Source organism: Scophthalmus maximus, chromosome 22, assembly GCF_022379125.1.
Source record: "Scophthalmus maximus strain ysfricsl-2021 chromosome 22, ASM2237912v1, whole genome shotgun sequence".
NCBI classification, from domain to species: domain Eukaryota; kingdom Metazoa; phylum Chordata; class Actinopteri; order Pleuronectiformes; family Scophthalmidae; genus Scophthalmus; species Scophthalmus maximus.
Genome location: NC_061536.1, coordinates 6,163,029 through 6,183,022, shown reverse-complemented (window position 1 = coordinate 6,183,022; position 19,994 = coordinate 6,163,029). Strand labels below are relative to the sequence as shown.

Here is a 19,994-nt window from a genome sequence, read left to right as displayed (position 1 = left end):
ATTCCAGGAGTGGGATGCTCAACCTAAACCTCAGCCATCTCCCATCACTGCTCCAACCCCTCCCTCCCCTCCCCACGCCATGTTGCTTCCCTGGAGCCTTGTGCGTCTCCCTCAGAACGCTGCTCCTTTTTTGATTCAGTGCTTGATGACCTTCAAACTCCACCTTTCCCACTGAATGCTCTAAGGTAACCTACATTATCTCCCTGCTCTCTGGCCGAGCTAAACTGATTGGAGTTTGCTCTTCCCGCACTCAGTGAACCTACAGGCAGCGCTTCCCCAGAGATAATGTCTCCGACTGGTGGCCCTAGGTTCACCTCCCATTTCTGGAAAGAAATTGTGCAGGCTGCTGCAGGCCTTGGTAAGTCTGTCCTCTGGGTGCCATCAGCAGTCCAATGGCTAAACTGACTGGAAGAACCAGGAGATAGAAGGGGCCCTATAGTGCATTGCCTCACATACTTCTTTCTCCTGGGGGAAGAAGCTGTTGTGGGTCAAATATGCCCCCGACGCCCTTCACAGTTCTGCCCTGGCTTGTTCCCCTCCCACTGTTCCTGCTCCCCATCTTTTTGGAACAGGAAATCGAGGCCGGTGTCCACTCGGTGCCGGTATTCAGTAGACACTGCCACTGTACTTTGCTCAAACTCCGCTCCTCTCTTACTTGGACCTCTGAGAGGTATAAAAATTGGGACTTACCAGAGGTGCTCTACATTACCCAGTGCAAACCCAATCACACAGTGAGTTGTGTCTGCACCTTCCACGTTCCTTAAGGATTCACCCCACCTCCACGTCTCAAAGCCGGTCAAAGAAAGCCCTCTGCAACCTGCCCCCTGTCCGTCTCAGTGATGGAGAGCCTGGATACACCATCAAGTCTAATCGAAACATTGAGGGGGAGGCCTGAAGAGGGCTCTTGGGTCCCTACTTGCAACATCCTGAAACCACTCAGCTCTGAGTCTCGCAGAGGACTGTGCCAGTACGTAAAATTTTAAGTACAGAGTACAGTACTTTAATGTAATTTCAGTGACATGCACATGAAAGCCTTTTGGGTGAATATACAGAACAATTTCCTGTTTCCTGGGCAAAATTTCTGGGAATAAAAATATCAGCATCGACTCGTCATTCAAATACTTGTTCTTCCATCAAAGGGCAGTGTTAAAGTGCTCACTGTCGATGGCGGTTTCATGTAAAGTAAAGCATAATGCAGGCACATTATGAGCAGATTACATCTATTAGTTACTGCTGTGCTGCATGCAAATGGCATGCCCATGGGAGAGCAGAAAATCATTTTAAACTTCAATAAGTTACAAGCGGTGGCACGTCTACCCATAATCTGCACAAAGCCCCAGGCAGCAATGAGGCTGGATGCAATTAGAGGGAAATAAAATTATACCCCATGAACAAAGAAAAAATGTAACAAAAAAAAAAAAAACAAGTCTTAAAGAGAAATGAACATTCTGGAGTGAGATTACCTCGTCTTTGATGAGGTCGGCTGTTGCTTCCTTTAATTGTCACATCATAATGCTACTGTTTTCAAGCAAGGATAATAATGCAATTTGTTGTGCTTTGACAAGGAACGAATGACTTAAGGCCAACATGTCAGATGAATATGACTTTTTAATTAATAGAATATTCGTCTTTGTCACTTGAAATGATTATATATTTCAATTTTCGGAAGATATGAGGGTGCAGTAACATTCAGATGTGTTCGATGCCTTTGTGATGATCTGCAATTGTGCAATGATGGAGGAATTATGCAAATCATTTACTTTAGTAAAACTGGCAATACAACACAATTAAAGTCACAAGTAAAAGTCCTGCATTGAATTTTTACTATAACTATTATTATAATCATTATTATTATTGGTTTTTTTACATAAGTAAAGTCTGATGTAAAATATAAAAGGGGAAATAAGATAATATACTGTTGAACTTAGTGGATCCCAAAGGAAATTCTTGTGCCAGATTTTGCTCCACAGTTAAAGTACAAAGAACACAAAAAATAAAGTATGAAAATAACTGTGTATAAGTGTGTGATTAAAAATGTCAAGTGTAATATGTGAACACAATAAGCCTAAAAAAATACAAGTTAATAATTGACTAAAAAGCAAAAGAATTGGTTAAAAAAACAACTAAAACACATATATTGATTTGCAAATTATGCTCTATTGTTGTGGTTGCTTTGGAGTTATTTTTTGTTTTCTGCTGTAGGCAGTTGATTTCTTTTAACCAATTTATCATATTTTAAAACGTAATATTGATCTGCAAAGTATCTCAAAACCTTAGATGTCAGATTTTGCTGTTAAAAAAAAATAAAAAAATCCCTGCACACAATTCTTTAGGAATTACTGGAGTATCAAGTACAGTAGTTTTGTCCTTCTTCTCAGAACAGCTCTGTAATGATTCAAAGATCTCTTTGATAATTTTCACTACATATCATAATTTCCCTGAAAATATCTTGATTCATAACTTGAACAACTACCAATCCAGACAGTTTTTATTTAAAATTTTTATAAATGCAATGCTCTTTATTCTGTGACCCAGGTGGTTTTGTTTATTGAGAGGAGTGGGAGTGTCCCCTCTATTATTGACCCTTCGTGTGTTCCCCCGGTGTTTCCGTATGACAGTCCCGCCCCCTTCTGATTGCTATTGGTCCGCGCGCACACAAACACTCATGTCCGATTGGGTTGAACGTCCGTCTGTCGTTGATGTTGACGGTCGAACCAGGAACTGTCGCTGGAGAGAAGTGGTGTGTTGGCATTCTGGAGAAATTTAGACCAAAGTGCGGTTAAAAAAAAAAAAAAGAAAAGAGAAAAAGAAGCTCTCATTGTTGTCGTCCTGCGGGTCGTTACTCGGTATGCAGGGACACCTCCACCCAGCCACACAGTCTCTGGATTGAACGACAGCAGTGTAAGTATCTACGTGAATACAAAGACTGACGGCTGCCTCCAGTGGGTTACCTCCACTCGGGGCTGCTGTACGTTCTGTTGAGTTGAATAATATTGCATATAATAATAATATATCACATACTGTGAAGGATTCCTGCAGGATTTTCTTCTCCATGTGTGGGTCTGCAGCAAGACAAGTACGAGTGCATAATTAATGTCTGGTTTATTTCAGTCTTATCAAAAGTCAGTCTTATCAAGAGTCATTTTTACACAACGCTAACATATAATGAATTGTAGAAATCACAGTTTCCCTTAAACGCCTCGCTTAGCTGTAATAGTACCTAATGCATCTTTCTGAGAATAAATCCTAAGTTTATTTAAAGGCAACCTTTGAATTTTTTTTTTGAAACCATTGAAAAGGGAAGTGTCAGGGTGTTAGAGAGTTGAGGAGGGATTTTAAAATGTTTTGCACACACCATTAATATTATGTTATTAAACAGTGCGACAACAGTGCGAGGGCTCTGAAAAAGTCACAGGTCTCCGGGGCCCAACGCGACATCTCTTCGTTCACTGTGTTCCTTAACACAGCCCAAATCCCTGGATAAGATACTCGGGTTTTATAAAAGTATGAAATGGAGAGAAAAGCAGAAATTCTTCACATTTGAGAAGCTGGAAGTGGAGGATAATTGATGTTTCAGTAAAAAACAAAAAAAGGAAAGAACCGTGACAAAATTTGATAATGACTTCAGCTTTATAGAGAGGCACACACGTAGACTCTGAAATTAAGTCGAAATGAACACATCTCTTAAACGGTTTAATTAGTAACTGAATGTCATAACCCTCATGAATCTAATAATGCCTGCAGGACTGTTGCATCAGACTACATTTACCTTTAACAAGGTGGATCTAATAAATTGACACCTGAGTTTATTTTCTCGAAGAGTTACTACACTGTCCTGTTTTCTGTTGTGTCTGCTTGCCGTGTTTTACCTGGTTGCTTTTACCTGGTTTCTGTTCAATATCGGCGATAGCATTGATCATCATTTTCAACTTTCAACGGAATAAAAAACTAATTTGCTGCTTAATACATTTTACTCAGCAAGGACAATTTACCCTTATATTAACTTGTATAGTGTGGCACCATGGTGCTATTGCATATTTGACAAAAAAAACAAAAACCTGGGTATTACAATTGGAAAAACATACATGTTTTGGAAACATAATTGAAAGATGTCATGCTTGTTAGATCCGGAGATTATTGTTAACACTGTTAATGACTCAGAAGGCCTCATTGCACGTGTCATCTAAGCTTGTGGGATGATGGAATGAACAAAACACTTTCTTTTTTTTGTAAAAGTCAGCATGTGTCCTTGCTATTTATACTCCACAGCTGCAAATTCAGTATATACTGTAACACATCTGTAGATGTTTCAGAGAGGAATGACTATAGGCGTTGACAGAGGCGTCAGATGGAAAAGGCTTGAATTAAGATCTTATATTATGATGTTGCCGCACACATTCAACATAGCTGGAAACTCTGAAGTGGCTACCGGGTCCAGCTATGAATGTAACATTTGGAGTGGATGATTTCCTCTTTTGTACTTTTTTGTCCTCCTCTCACTTCCTTTAACTTGCTGACTCTGGTTTCCAGCTGCTGGAGAACAATAGCTGTGCATACATCCTCGCTCTCCGCTTGGCACTCGAGGCGCATGAAATGTAGGTGAAAACAGTGTTTTTTAGTTTAAGGTAAAATTCAGTTGTCCCAAAGCAGCCGCGGTCTCCCATGGGAAGCACAGGCAGACAGCCACGCTCCTTGAACATGCTAATTCAGTCTCTTTCCTCTATTCCCCCGCCTGCGCCTCTCGACTCTCCACCGCTCTTGTTCTTCTCGGATGCACATAGATACTTCCCCCCCACAAAAGGAAAGGCTATGGATGCAGTGTAATGCAAGTCTGGATTAAAAAAACAAACTATTTTGCATGTCCGTCGCAATTACTCTGTTACACAAGCATAATTACACACTTGCTTAGTTATATGTGGATAATATTTATGTAATTCATAAGCCTTTGTCTTTATGTCTTCCCTGTGAGCTGTCAGGTTATTCAAAGAGAGAGCTCATGGTGTGAAGGGAAACGGTGTTAGACTAAATGAGATGGATAGGAAGTGCACACACTGCGAACGTAACACACATCCAAGGTGGTGAGAATGAATTTCATTATGTCTAGCAGATGTATGTGAAAGATAAACCATCTGTCTGATCAAAACTGACGACTCCTCTCTATATATGATCGCGTCTTAACTTGAATCCTTCCTGCAGATTTCACAAGTTATCTCTGGCTACAGTAACGGGGATGGAACCATATTTGATTTAACTAAACGATCAGGTGCAACATTGAGACGCAGCTGTGAGATTATCTCGCTCTGAAGGTTGTTTCTCTCTTCTCACGTCTTGTCAGGCTGAAGAGGGAACATGGGGAAGAAAGATGCCAGTGCGACCAGATTACCAGTTGATCAGTATAGGAAACAGATCGGTGAGTCTCCTTTTTTTATCCTGGTGCTGATCAATCAATTTGTCGATCGATATTAAATTACTCAACTGTAATTGAATCAAGGAACAATGCTGGTGTCTGTAAATTTGTTCATGATGCTTTTTGAGAGCTGAGTTTGGTCTGTCACTGGTTGTGTAACTGCATTTCAACCAAAATCCTCCCTCACTGCTTCATGTGGGCAATTTGACCACAACACAGTAATCCACTTATTGTCCTGTCAGAAACAAACTAACGTCACACTTCATGAATCATACATGATCGCGTGTTGCAGTCAGTAGGCATTCCTGCAGTCGTTTCACATCCTGTAAATCTCCAACAGCCTATCAGCTCAACTCTTTTGAAGACTTTTATCAACACTGGCTATGTAAGAATTCACATGGTTTCTTTGTTAATGAGCAGCATTTGAGGTCATTTCATGTACAGACAGTGAATCCACCCTTAGAAACTGCCCCTTTGATATCATGTCAGAAACAGTTTTGTCAAAGCTGGATACCCCCTAATCTTGCTGTACTTTGTTTTTCCATATTCCCCCTTACATCACAAAGGCCTAACTAAGGCAATATGGTAGGTATCAATCAAAAATGTGGCCTCCTTTAGCATGCCAGCTGTGGTCGATTAAAGAGCACCGCTCATATCATGTCTTGTTGTGTTTGTTTTCCTCATATGGAGCGAAAACCAACAGCAAAGCGAGGTAATTATAAAAGCAGCTATGACTGACGCAAATGCAAAGGGAAGCTCAGTTTTCCTCAGAGGCCTTAATTTTTTACCTCATATCCCAGAAGTAGTATATTTTAAAAATTAAATCGGCCTGTATAGCCTTATTAGATTAAAAACAAACATGAATTTTCGGATCAAAGGGGGTTTTGCACGATGTGTTGTGAGATCCTTACTAAAGCTTTGGCATTGGTTTTGATCATTGAGCAACCACCAGGAACTGGTACAAGGCCTGAAATAGTTGAGAAGAAGGAGAGAATGAGATCCAACAATCACAGCTATAGATGATGAGCTAGGGAGAGGGAATCCAGAGGGATTGAGGACACATGTTCAGGGATGAGGTTGAACCCAGATAACCCAATATGTCACCTGTCCACTTCACTTGTGAGGGACTTACTGTATTTGGTGGCCTCTCATATTCAATTAAAGCCCAATTATAAAAAATTCAGTTGAACATGTAACAGTTTCTTTCATAATGTGCAGTTTCCCATGTGCAGCAAGATGTTGAAAATCGTTTTACCAGTCTTTGGCAAGTGCAATAGACTTTGCTGCAACATCTCAGAGCCAGTGACATGAACAAACGGATCAGGAAGGCTGACTCTGTGTTGGGTACTAAACTCACATACCATCCACCGTTAATGCGCTGTATGAATTAAATCATTACATTTTGTGGTCCACTGCTCCCAGTGGATTCACATTCTCCGATTCTCTCAGGTTGTACTGTATGTTTCCCAGTGTAAACTTTGAGGCTCATGAGAGCTTTCAAACTCCTTACCAATATCTTTCTTATATCTCAAAACATCTCATCAATATCAAAGATATGCAACAGAGGCGTTACGGACACTTTGGTCCTCTCACTACCTCCACCTCCTTCCAAACCCTCAATTTCCATCATTGTTCCTTCTTTTTGAAAAGATTGACCATCGGGCAATTTCAGCGAACCCCTGTTTAACAGCAAAGGTGGAAAACAGAGAGAGGGGGGAACAGACACAGTAGAGGAACAGGAAATGTTCAAGTGTACCATGGGGATGGGTCATTTGAGAGCTAGAATGGGGCCACACATGGTAATTCGAAATCGCTATAGGGTGGCTTATTCATGGCGCATCAGCAGTAGTCCAGGCTGGTTGTTGAGCTGTACCATCATCTCTGCTGGAGTGCTTTTGTCATGTCAGATGGCCGTCAAGGGGCCCCTGTTGACACTCTCTTTTTAAATACCATTATTAGGCCTCTTATACATGACTGTGCCAAGCTGCCCTCAGGAGAGCCAACGCTTTAGTTTTTTTAGTGCAAGTTACGAATTCCAAGTGCTGAATAACAAATAGCAAATTATCACCATTTAGAAGGAGATAATCTCACCTCGAAAAAATGTGAAATTTTTCCTAGTAAATTTAATAAATTTAGACGTTGGTGAAATATTTGCCCTTAATCTGTACCTAGGCTTTATATAACTGATAATCTTCATTTAGTTGTTTTTGAATGTGTTGACTATAAGCCTCCAATTGCAATAAATCACCCAGAAAAACAGTCAAAAGTCTGAAGATTTTTTCATGTACTGTATATCCAGGCTTCTGCCACCACCTTGCAGCATTTGGCCTCTCCTCTCCTCTCCTCCCAGACACGATGCAAAGGACAAGGCATTAATATCTCCCATGTGTCTGGCCTCAGCCCTCCAGTTCCACTACCATGCATTCTGGCAAATGCCAGCGATCTGCACCATGTGGTCACCCCACTATTTGGCCGCCAAAGCCAGACAGACACGGAAGCAAAGCAAAGCCCGGCGAACTGTCAGACACACTGTCAGTGCGATGCCCGAATGGTGCCGGGGTTCTGGGAGAGTACTGGACGGTGGGCTGTCTGTCCAAATCACCCCATCACACTCCATGCAATGCATATTTATGACGACTAGTCCCCCCACACACACACTTTTTTTTTAAAGAAAGCACCAATTTTAAGATAAGTGCCTCATAAAAAAAGTTTTTTCACATGCAGGTGAGTTGGTAGTTAACAGGGAAGTTAGTTGATCTGTGATAGCGTTACTCTTAATTCTCCCCACCAGTTCTATATTTTTCCTGTTAATAAGGTGAACGCTGCTCAAGCTTGCATTTTATCCTACGTTGTTTTCCGCCTGCATCACTCTGGACTTGCTCCTGAAGGATTTACAGTGATGGTTTAATGCACTCTCTTGAAGTTGGTTTTATTATCACTGACATGGTCAAGTTTTGGTAAAAATGGCATAGAATTTCAATATGAATATACATTATATTCGAACAGTGGTGTGTACATGGCACAAACCTTTACTACTCTTGTTTCTATTCATTCGGGCAAACTGCGATACTCTGAGATGTCAACCCTTCTCCTAGCGTCATTTTAATGGCCAGATTGTGTGACACACAAATCACATACCTTTCCACCCTCCTTCAATCACATGTGGCTAATTTTAGCTAATACCCCCTACCTGCCTCGTTATGCCAAGCAGAACAATAGCTCGAGATAAAAAACTAACCTCCCCCCATCTTAATCAGATGCCATTCATAGTCAGTTGACACGATGATGAAAATCCACGACGAAACACATTTCCGGGAGTCTACGGCGAGTGGCGTGGGGAGGTGAGGGCCGCTTTTGCTTTTTCTCTTGTCCTCTTGACACAAAATCAGCGGTGGCTCCGATGAAAGGCACTCTCAGGGGAGCCTCTCAGCGGGCATTCTAGGCCACCTTGCAAGGACTAATGTTCCTCTGAGGCCCCGCATTGTTGGCGCTGTACTGGAGGACAGTGATGCCTTTTCAGTGTGGCAGACAGAAGCAGGGAGGGACGGGAGGACAGCGTGTAGCCCGGCGCAGATAGATAATTGGTGACAGGAAGTGTCTACAGCAGGGGGAACAGCGATGACAAATAGGAGTGCTCATAATCCCAATGCAATATCATCAGGACTGTGTGTGTGTGGGTGTGCAGGCTATAGATCCAGGCTAAAAAGAAAGTCAACATGAGGTTCTAAGAAGTGCGGCCCTGTTATACAACAACACTACCTGACACAGTTAGATGTCATTTATTCTTTCCAGATGGTTATGTCTTGAAAAAACCCCACTCAGGTGCATGTTTCGGAAGCAATTCATTTGCACGTTCCATTATTGGTACTGTACATATACAATGCCAGGATGTACAGAAATTGGATATGTCTGTCAGTTAATAGTAACTTAGCAAGTTGTTTACCCCCTGTGCCCATGGAGTGTCCACGTTCTTGTATAGTAGTGGAATAGTTTAGTATATTGAGGCCTTACGAATCTGTTTTCATAGCAGCCATGTGAGGCTAAGTAATTTAAATTTTTTTTACAATCATATATTCTTCTGTTAATCTTTACACCTCTCACAATGTTTCTGGCCCTCGTGTTTTTCTCATGGGATGTTGAGCTTGTGTGAATGGAGAGAAACCCGAGGTGCCCTCCAATCAAATTTCCACCTCTCCTCTTTCTGACAAGTGGAGGAGACATCCAGTGGCCCTCCTAATGAATTCCCACTAGCTCGCTGTCTGCTCCTGGCAACATGTTCCCCATTTCTATTAGCCCTCCTCTGAGTCAGAGGGAGGTGGAGGAGTGACCAGGAGGGATGGAGGCAGAGATAGCAATTGAGTGCAAGATCTCGGAAAAAGAAGCAGGGGGAGTGAGAGGGTTGAAACAGACAGAGTGTGTGTCCGTGTGTGTGTGGGGGGGGGGGGGTGCAGCTCTGTCTGTTTGTTTTCAGAAACACAACAAGCACACAACTCATTACCCCACCCATCTCACTATAGCTCATTTGAGGCTTTTCTCACACACAACCTATCCAGATGGACGTGGATGTTTTTTCGCCTTCTTTCTCCTCCTGTTCTCTCTTCCAGAAATTCTATGTCTAAGTCCTTATGAGGACCGTTCATGGATTCCCCAACTCAAAACATCATAACTAATCTCAATCTCTCGTCTTTATCTTAATCTAATCCCATCTAGATCCAACCCAAAATGAAAATCCTAAGAATCATCATCACATCATCTGTATGGTCTCTGTAATATATCCACAATCTGTGCATTTAAATAGGTTATGTCAAGAAGGATTTACACACACACAAACACACACTGTTAAGCAAGCTGTTGCTTTCCGACCCTATTGTTAGCAAAGTTCCTTTTCCTGCATTGTGTTGTGTCTAATTAGACCAAGACAGCCGGCTCTGCCTCTTGTGAAACACACACACACACACACACACACACACACACACACACACACACACACACACACAGGTGGCTGGTTAGTCCAAAAGACTCACCCATGAGAGTTGAGCCCATGGGAAGTCGACCAAGTGCAGGTGAACCGTGGCTCAGGCCAGAAAGCTGCTATTTATTTTTTATACATGTGCAGAAAGTGACGTGTGGCGAAATTTGACAGCAGAACTCGTGAAATCTCAGAGCTGTATTCAACCTCCGCCTCTGTTTAATATTTTTAACGTGGCAATATTACAAAGGTAGGGTCGAAGTGACAATACTGACTGAAGGCCTTAAGCTCCTTCATCACTGGCTCAATTAAAAATGTTTCAGTCTTGAATCAAACTTGTCCACGGGTTGCACCTCTTGGCATTTGGAATTCATATAAATGAAGCCCAACCCCTATTGTAGTCGGGCTTTTTGTAATTGCTGCAGAATCGAATACACCAAACATATTATAGGTTTGCGCTCATTTGATTATGTCTTCCACGTTCTCCTCTCATTCAGGTAAACAGGACTACAAAAAGACCAAATCGGTCTTAAAGGCCACACGGCTGAAAGCTGAAGCGATGAAGAATTCCTCTGGATTCAGGGTGAGACTTGCCTGGACTGACTCTCTGTTTCAGATTACTGATATCTGCATGTCTTCTTCTATTCCTGCACGCTTGTCCGTCCCGGTCCATCTGCTTGTCTGTTTTGTCTGCCAACCATCTTCTTTCCATTTGCCTGTTTGAGAGCTTGTCGCTCTATAGATCACTTTTCATATCCGGGACTCTTTGCTCTCTTAAAACTCACTAGAGATCTTTTGAGAATGTAACTATACATATCCACCTGGAATGATATGACATGGCCCCCTGCCTATCTGTTCAAGATCTGTGAACGTGTTGAAAAGATGAGGAAAGGGAGGATATCTGTAGAATAAACTTTACAGTACTCATATCTAAAACAAATAACAGACATTACATTCTAACACATGATGTGAATTCCTGGATGGATTAAAATTCAAGAGTTTTCTTATTTAGTAAAACAGCAAAGGAGAAAAAGAGAAAAAAGTGGGAAATATAAGAGGCAAGAAGAAGAATAAGAGAAAATAAGAAAGTGGCAAGATAGAATTGAGTGATGTGAAAGTAAAGGGAGGTGATGGTGTTGCTAGGGCAGAGAGAATGCGTCTCTCTCTCCGTTGCTTTGTCACACTGCAGCGATTAGGAGCTGTTGTGCAGGTAAAGATGGATGACACCACGTTTATCACTCTGGCTGCTTGTGCTTCTCCTCATTCATTTGGCTTACCAATAAACAATTTTACAATTTCAAGGGTTTTTTTCCGGCATAGTGTGAGCTCAAGCAAATGCACTAGTTTATGAACAGACAGTCTTTAAGGTTTTTAAATATTCATTTTTTTCAATTGCAAATTCCATCTGATGAAATCAAGTCTTCAGTGATTTTTTTTATAGTTGTTTTTGAGTGAGAGTTGTAAGAAAACATATTTCAGTCAATTTTCCTTTGTGGCATTTAAAATTGGTTTCCTTTAGCGGTAGACGTCAAAAGCCAGAAAAGGCCTCACTTTCTCGTTACGCTCCTGTCGTACACAGAGATGAACAAATCACAGTGAGGATTAAGACCTGGGTGAAATGGTCAGGTTTTAAAATATGCATCTTTTAGACACGCACGGCCTCATTAAGCACGTCTTTAATCCAATTAGATTAGTCCATATCTTGAAATATTGATATTGCTCATGAATAATTCAGGTTTTTTTCACGCCCAAGACGAAGGGAATTTTCAGAGGTTGGATTAAAAATACCTCTGGGACGAGGATATTAAACTGACTTAGACTTCTTGGACCCCCCCCCCCCCCCCCGAGTTCGATTGAAATTCAGCCCAGATGTAATGGATATTTGGTCACGCTTGCTTTACCGTTGAGTCGTCTTTGGTTAAATAGAGTTGTGATTTTCGAACAGGCTCTGTGATGACGGTCGAACACCCCCTCCCCACATTTGGTTTCTGGCAATGAATTCGCAGTGGTTTATATAGATATGTTGCTTTATGCATAAAGCCTCTTCTCCTCCTCCTCCTCCTGCTCCTTCTTTTTTTCGCCGTCTTCTTCTTCTCTGGGTAAGATGCTGGTCTCAGGTGCAGCTGGTGTCTCAGAAAGGCCGGCAGACATGCGGGCACAGAGAATGTGGCAGCTGCCAGGGCAGGCTGTCTCGGGGCTGTCCTAGTAGCGGGCCAGTCTGGATTAGTTGGCAGAGAAAAAGATGGAAAGACTGAGAAAGAGAGAGTGAGAACTTCTGTTCCCACAAGAGTGATCAGTTGCACAAAGCGCTGACCCGACAAGTGGAGGAAACCAGCCACCTGTTGTACGAGCGCATGTTTTCGGACGCACGTGGAGTCCACGTTGTGTTCTTTGGAGGTCGCAGTGGCTGCCTGGAGGCAAAGCTGCAGCTCCTGTAAATGGGCGGACGGCACGAGGTCACGGCAGCAGAGATGTAGAAAGTGGCCGCGGAGTCTTGCTGCGGTCTCTCTTTTCTCTGCTCGGTGAAGAAGAGGCACCTTCGAAGTGGCTCCGGCACACTCGCATGCAGCCCAGGAAACAAGCCATGCTGTCTCGTCTAATTGGCACACTAGCCTTCTGTTCAGTTCTGCACTGTTTTCCCTCAGTCTTGTTTAGCCGCTGAGCCTAGAAAGTTAGGGAAGATTTGCTTATGGAATTGGCAGAGGGTGGAGGCTACCAGCTGTTACTTGTGAATATATATTGTATGGCAAGTAGGACCTTATAGAACAGAATTATAAACATGTTTACTTGATTCAACCTATTTCCTCTACTTAGTTTTTTGTCGCAATATGCTGAAACCATTAATATTCATTGTGTCACGAAGCTGCAGGTTTCATCTTGAAGGAGTATTTCTGATTAACAGGAGCAGCAGTTATTAACCCTCAGGAATCCAGGGCTATTATGGCCAATTTTGAATACTTTTGTTTTCGCCTTCATGCACCACATTTAAAACATTTTTGCCTTGAAATTGTTTGGTGTCTTTATTTTTCCGCACAGCATTGCCAGACAATCAATTTCTCACTTTGACATAGTATCATCAACGTGTCGGACCCAAACGACACATCACGTGATTTTTTCAGGCCCGGCATGATGGGAGATTCCAGAGTCATTGCCGGTACACTGGATAAAGTATGAGGTATCAGTCTAAACTGGAGGAGGCTGTGCTGAAAACCTGGACTCAAACTGTAACATCTGCTTCAGCCTCTGGCTGAAGACGCAGACTTCCCGATCCGTTATCTGTGCTGGCCATTAGGTTTATGAGGCTCATTCACACTTTTTAGCTGGTGAGCAGCGTTGCCAGTTAGCACATGGGAATCTGTAGATTTTATGGCCTTTTTATGCCGTTTGATTTACAATAAGCTTCATGAGTTGTGATAGTGGCGACAAGGCTTTTTCTGTTCACAGAGATGTTTTTTGTAAGTTTTCCTAAAGTAGCAGATATTGCGAAAGTAGCTTATACATCTAGTTACATTTGAGGACGGCATACATATGTATGTGTGTGTGTTAACAGCAGCTGTTATGACTATTAGAGTTGTGCTGAAATGATTAGTCATTAAAACCGATTAGTCGGATTACAGAACATTATCAAAAACAGCCTTGGACAGTCTGTCAGTCTCTTGCTGTTTTCAGTCATTGAACTCTGGGTAAATGTCCAGAAAATTGGGTCCGGGCGTTTTCCTGGAGTTTGCTGTTCGTAAACATAAAGGAGGGAGGGTGACAGAGAGGCCAGCTCCCAGCGTTTGCCGGCGGTGCGGTGCTGAGCTGAGAGAGCGACGCCACGATGAAGATGATGATGTGTCTGGGCCCCCGTCCAGGGGTCTCCGTCAGAATGTGGGCAGAGAGCCTGTGTGTGTGTGTGTGTGTGTGTGTGTGTGTGTGTGTGTGTGTGTGTGTGTGTGTGTGTGTGTGTGTGTGTGTGTGTGTGTGTGTGTGTGTGTGTGTGTGTGTGTGTGTGTGTGTGTGTGTGTGTGTGTGTGTGTGTGTGTGTGTGTGTGTGTGCGCGCGCGTGCGCGCGGGCGCGCACAGAAGCATGTGTTTTTGAGACGAGGGAAGAGTCAACACAGTGGGCCACTCTCCTCGAAAACAATGATCTCAATCAAGCGCAGGGGCTCTCTACCACTCGAGTGTTTTCACAGACAAGTCGGTGTAACCAGCTGTTCTCTCTCTCCCGCTCTCTGAAGCCTGAAGCAGGGAACCAGGGGAGAACGGAGCTGCATTGTAATTCTGTGCATCCTTGTGTTCCAGCAGCCATTCCACACACAAAAACCCACACACACACACACAAAAACCGCCCTCACCTACGTCAGAGGCACCGCGTTTTTCTTTTGCGATATTGTCGACGGAATTACCGGCGCTTTTGTTTGTCATGTTTTTCAAAAGTGCGAGAGAAACACAATAAAGGCCGAAAAACAATCAAGGCGGCCATGATTTGATAACAATTCTCTTTTCTCCGAGGCCCCGGCGAAATAGAAAAGTAAATCAAGCGGTCGGAGCCTGCCGGTTAATATATGAAACTAAAGTGCATGAAATTTAAAAGTTTTCCAATTAAGCAGGGACTTAAAGCTGTTTGGAGGCTGTCGGGATGTAGATAAATGTGGGCTGAGGCTAATGAAGACCAATGCCGCTGATGACTAGGCACTACAGCATGTACACAGATAGCGGTGGATGCCGTGACGCCTTTTAATTGTTGTCCCCACCACCACCTCCCCCTTTCGTCAGAGTGGAAATATTATTAGGCCCCCACCACCCCTCATTTGTGCCGAGCCTTATCTCCGACTTGTTTTCTGCCTCGTTCTCACTCTTGTTTTTCATTCCGTCTTCTGTCTCTCTGCAGTTTGCCCAGTGGCCTTGAATTGTCAGTCCTCTCTGTGTTTGCCTGCTACAATTTTAATTCTCGTCTTTCCTTTTCTTTTTTTCCTGTTCATTTCGTGTCTGTCACAGTTCTTTCACTGTGACCTTGCATCACCTCGGCCCATTACTCATGAATGCACAGCTTTGCGGGGACATTACTGGCTGATTTAGTTCACCTTGTTCAAGTGGTTTTCCCCTCGAGTGTCTTCCAGGACTCCATAAATAGAAGATTCAAATAATAGATACCAACTTTAATGGAAAATTGTATCTGCAGAAATTAAAAGGTAGCTGCGTGTTATGAATGAGTTTAGGTCTAAAATCATATGTTGAGAATTCACTTGTCATGTCACCTGTAACGTCGTGGCCCAGTTTTCATTTAAAAAATGTTCAGATCAATTAATTTTTTTCCCTCAATAACCTCCAATCAGGCTGTACTCCTCACTCTTTTAATGCTCTCCAAGCTCTCCAGTGTTGATTAGAAAGTTTGCTGCTAATGGATTCCCTTGATAAAGACTAATGAGTGGCCCTAATGAAACTCCAGCTGATGAAGATTGTAATTGTGTGAGCGCCTCATAATGAACAAGCGCTCCAAAATTCCCATTTTCAAGTTGAATGCCACTCCTCTGGAAAGCCTCAATTTGTTTGACAATTAACAAATAGAAAAAAAGAATAAGAAAGTTTATTTTGTCTGTAAAAATGTCAGGATACTTCAGAAAAAAATAGATTATTATAGTGCACTCACTCAACCCTCGGTTTCTGAAATAAGATACTCTACATTTTGAAAGGTCTTTTTGGGGGGGGGGGGGGGGGTGTGGCTCCTTTTTCTTTTTGTACTCCATCAAGAGAAAATCTGAAATCCAAATCATTCTTCACAAATATCCAATGTGCTGTCACACTTTACTGAAACGAAACAATGCAAAACAAAAATAAATAGTCTATCCAGTTCTCTTTTGGAAAAAAATTGGCAGTTATACCCATCATTAAGCCGAGTACATCGTACGTTGGCTAGATGTTGTGTCTAATATCTAACTAACTTCACACTGTGGTTTGTCATTGCCTTGTCGTGAATACATACAATACAGCATTCGTGCTATTATAAATTCTGAACCTGAATCATTTCATCAGGTAACAATTTCCCACCATGAATCTCAGAGCAGCCGAGTGTTTGTGTCATTAATGTGCAAATGGTTCCATCAGAATGAGGACACCCACTGTGGAGACTTGGTTTACTTTTAAAGAGCCTGAAACCATTTTCACACACACACACACACACACACACACACACACACACACACACACACACGCAGGTAAATTTAAAAATGCATCTGTTTGTCTGCGTTGGCCTGCCATCAGCCCTGAGCGTGTGTTTTCCACTGCTGCAAACAAAGCTTAAAAAAAGAAAAAAAGAAAGATGCTCTCCAGTGTGAAAAGCCTCAAAAACATCAGTCCTGTGCTGCGGTGTGGACGGAAAAACACTGAGCAGTGATTCACAGCTTGTTAACTTTTAAAATGAAACAAACAGGGCTGATTGCTTATTTCTATATACAGTATGTAAGATGTAGAGTTTCTACGTTGACTGTACAAATGTAAATTAGGATTGGATTAAAAAGAGGCTGGATCGACGTTGGAAGAGTTATAATGACAGAATGAAGTCACAGATTTATACTGTGCAGTCATCGAACCACCATGGCTGAAAGTGAAGAAAGAGAACTTCTTTCTGTCATCATCACTTTCAAAATGTGGAGGTAATAAAGACATTTCTTTTGTTTTTAACACTTCAGTGTGAATGTAAGACATCGACAACACAAACTGAAGCAGGTTTTGGACACATCATTTTTTTTGTCTGCCTGCAATAGTGTGGGAAAAGAAAACCTGGTACCAAAACATTTTAGTTTTTTCATTTTTTTTATGTCTGAAATGAAAAGGCGATGACTTACATTAATCATTTTTTCCCCCATTACTTACCTAGACAGTGGCGACCTTCCGCTGTTTCATAATAAACTACAAATCTTTATACAGTGTTTATAATGACATAAGATATCTCTAACATAGTGTTTTTGGCTGTTGCCTCATCTAGAGATGCAAAGCATGTAGCAAAGTGTGGGGCGCATTGATTCCCTCAGCCCCTCCTGGCCTCTCTCTCTCTCTCTCTCTCTCTCTCTCTCTCTCTCTCACACTCACTCACTCTCTCTCTCTCTCTCTCTCTCACTCACTCACTCACTCACTCACTCACTCACTCACTCACTCACTCACTCACACACACACACACACACACACACACACACACACACACACACACACACACACACACACACACACACACACACACACACACACACACACACACACACACACATACACACACACTGACACCTGACCCGTCTGTGATAGTCGAACTGGCCATCAGGAGAACTGGAAGAAATCCTTTGTATTACGTTTTTACCTTCCCCAGTGGTTTCTGTATTAGCGACGAGCGTGCAGTTCTCAGGAGGCGGGCAGGACCCGTCCCCTGTGTGCCGCTACACTGCATTCATATCTTTACCTTTGTCTTTAAAAGCGTGTTAACAAAGCCAAAAAAATTATTAAAATATTTGATGTTTGCTTCTTTTAATCAATAACATCATTTTATTTACAATAAGACAGACTATGTAAAAGTCATTTTTTCAAATATAGACTGAACATTTATACGTAAGCACATTAATTGCACAACAAGTGTTCATCAGACAGGCACATAAATAGTTTTTGGTTTTTTTGGATGTTCATGGTAATGAAATGTTTTTCTTTTCTCTACTCAGGATGCGTTCCTCGTCATTGCAGCGATCCTGCTCTTTGTGCTCTGCGTCTACGCCTTCTTCTACCTCAACCTGAGCACTGAGATTAACCTGGATGTGGATGTGGATTAATAAGAGGCGGACTGCGTCCTGGCCATGTTCTTGTTTTCACAGTTACGGTCACAAGATTCCCGTCCGGATTGGGTTCAGTGTTTCTTGTTTTTTTTATTGTTATGTTATACTCATTGACAATTAACTGCCTCTTCAGGACATTTTTGAGATTTGACATCCAATTTTCTCCCATCCCTTTGGGAACATGCAATGAAACTCCAATCATTACTGTACTGACGTTAATTATACAATGATTTTACATCCATAAATCATTGTCTCCCCCCCTTGAATTAGCTTTGATTTCCCTTCCCTGAAAATTCAAGGACCTCTCGCTTCATGGCAAATTCTACGCTCGGCAAAGAAACAGAGCCTCCTATTTACACAAGTCTTCCAAACCACAGTCAAGCTCTGTTAATCATATTCCGCGGAGTCACGTCCCACTGTTTTCCCCACTAATAGAAAAATGTAAATCTCCCGCCGAACCTCTCGCCACAAACACTTGCCTCGCATTCCAGTGCACAAACCTCTCCTCGCGTATGGCTGGATATCACCAAGTGTGAGATTAGAATCCACAAAGCCCTTGTTCTGATTGAGCGTGTGTGCAGAAAACAGAGCAACACATTGTACCTGCTGCACATACATGCAGCACTTAGACAGACATTCGCAGGATTAGCATTACAAATATGATGCTGTTCTTTCATTTGTATGGAAATTGCAGACATGGAAGACGCCTATTCCTCATAAGGAGAGCACCTTGATGATTTTCTTCTTGAATGTAGAAAATGTATGCATTATTGTCCCCTTAAGGATGCGATGGCTCTCAATAGAAAGGAATATCAAGGTTTGTACAATGTTTATTTTCTTTCACTTCTTACTCAGTTCAAAATCAGGGTCTTATTTTATTGAATCCACTTCCCACTTAGAAATATACATATTTTCATTTTATTAACACTTTCTGATCAGGGCTGTTCTCTAAAAGGAAGTTGATGCGTTGTTTTGGACAATATTTTTTTATGTTCATGTAATGCATTAAAGGCCAAATACACAAGAGGCCTTGTGACTTCTTTCATTCCGAACATGATTTTTTTTCCTACTGATTCTTTCAAAGAAAAAAAAGAGGAAAAAAAACAAGTCTTACTTCTGTTCCCGATTGTGTTCTGTTGCTCGAAATGTGAGACCGATTTTGAGCTTTCAGTTTCTGCCTTTTCTCCTGTTTTCTCCCATGACCTTCTGACCTCTAGTAAAAGACGACATGTCAAAGAAACCATTATGATAAGCACGCACCCGTACCCTCACCCAGGGGCCTCGGTACATCCAGCCCCCCCCCCACGTGTAACAATAGACATCCTGGCCCTAATAGACCTTCATACATGACACCTGTTATCTAAAAGGTCACCATTACCAAATACAAGAGCTCTGACATCAGCACAGCGTAAAGGATCTCGCAGCACAGCTCGATTGTTCACACCCAGACCCATTTGGCAAAATGAGATGCAAGCTATTTTTCACGGCGGTGTAATGGTTAGTTCTGTTATTGAAACACTTTGCTTTGACATTATGATGCAGGTTACTGGATATCGCTTATACTTCTGTATTTTTGTTTGTTGAATAAATTTTAAATCAGAATGATACAGTATCTCCATATTCAGTTCTATTAATTTATTTGAATGAATGCTTTGTGATCTTAAGTGTAAATTGCATGTCGTTAAAATTTTCTGACTCTTATGGAAACAGAGACGGTGTGTTGAGCATCAACGTATTGTTCTGCAAAATCCTGCCGTATAGATTTCAAAATCCTTGGACAATGCTAAGGCCACTAATGTGGCAAACTGATTACTATTGTTGC

At 42.1% G+C, this 19,994-nt stretch overlaps 1 protein-coding gene across 3 annotated transcripts in view; it reads left to right on the top strand.

Moving 5' to 3' along the window:
• triqk (triple QxxK/R motif containing) overlaps positions 1–19,779 on the top strand; it is a 75,480-nt gene extending 55,701 nt beyond the window's left edge. The window contains exons 1-5 of one of the 3 annotated variants that reach the window (XM_035620693.2): positions 2,686–2,901; positions 4,531–4,595; positions 5,336–5,410; positions 10,874–10,959; positions 18,062–19,779. In XM_035620693.2, the coding sequence (XP_035476586.1) occupies positions 5,350–5,410; positions 10,874–10,959; positions 18,062–18,169 (255 nt within the window). In that variant the 5' untranslated portion in view covers positions 2,686–2,901; positions 4,531–4,595; positions 5,336–5,349 and the 3' untranslated portion in view covers positions 18,170–19,779. Of the gene's footprint in view, positions 1–2,685; positions 2,902–4,530; positions 4,596–5,335; positions 5,411–10,873; positions 10,960–18,061 lie in introns of those variants that run through there. The other 2 variants (XM_035620692.2, XM_035620694.2) reach the window with 2 other exon arrangements.
• Positions 19,780–19,994: the final 215 nt, after the last annotated feature.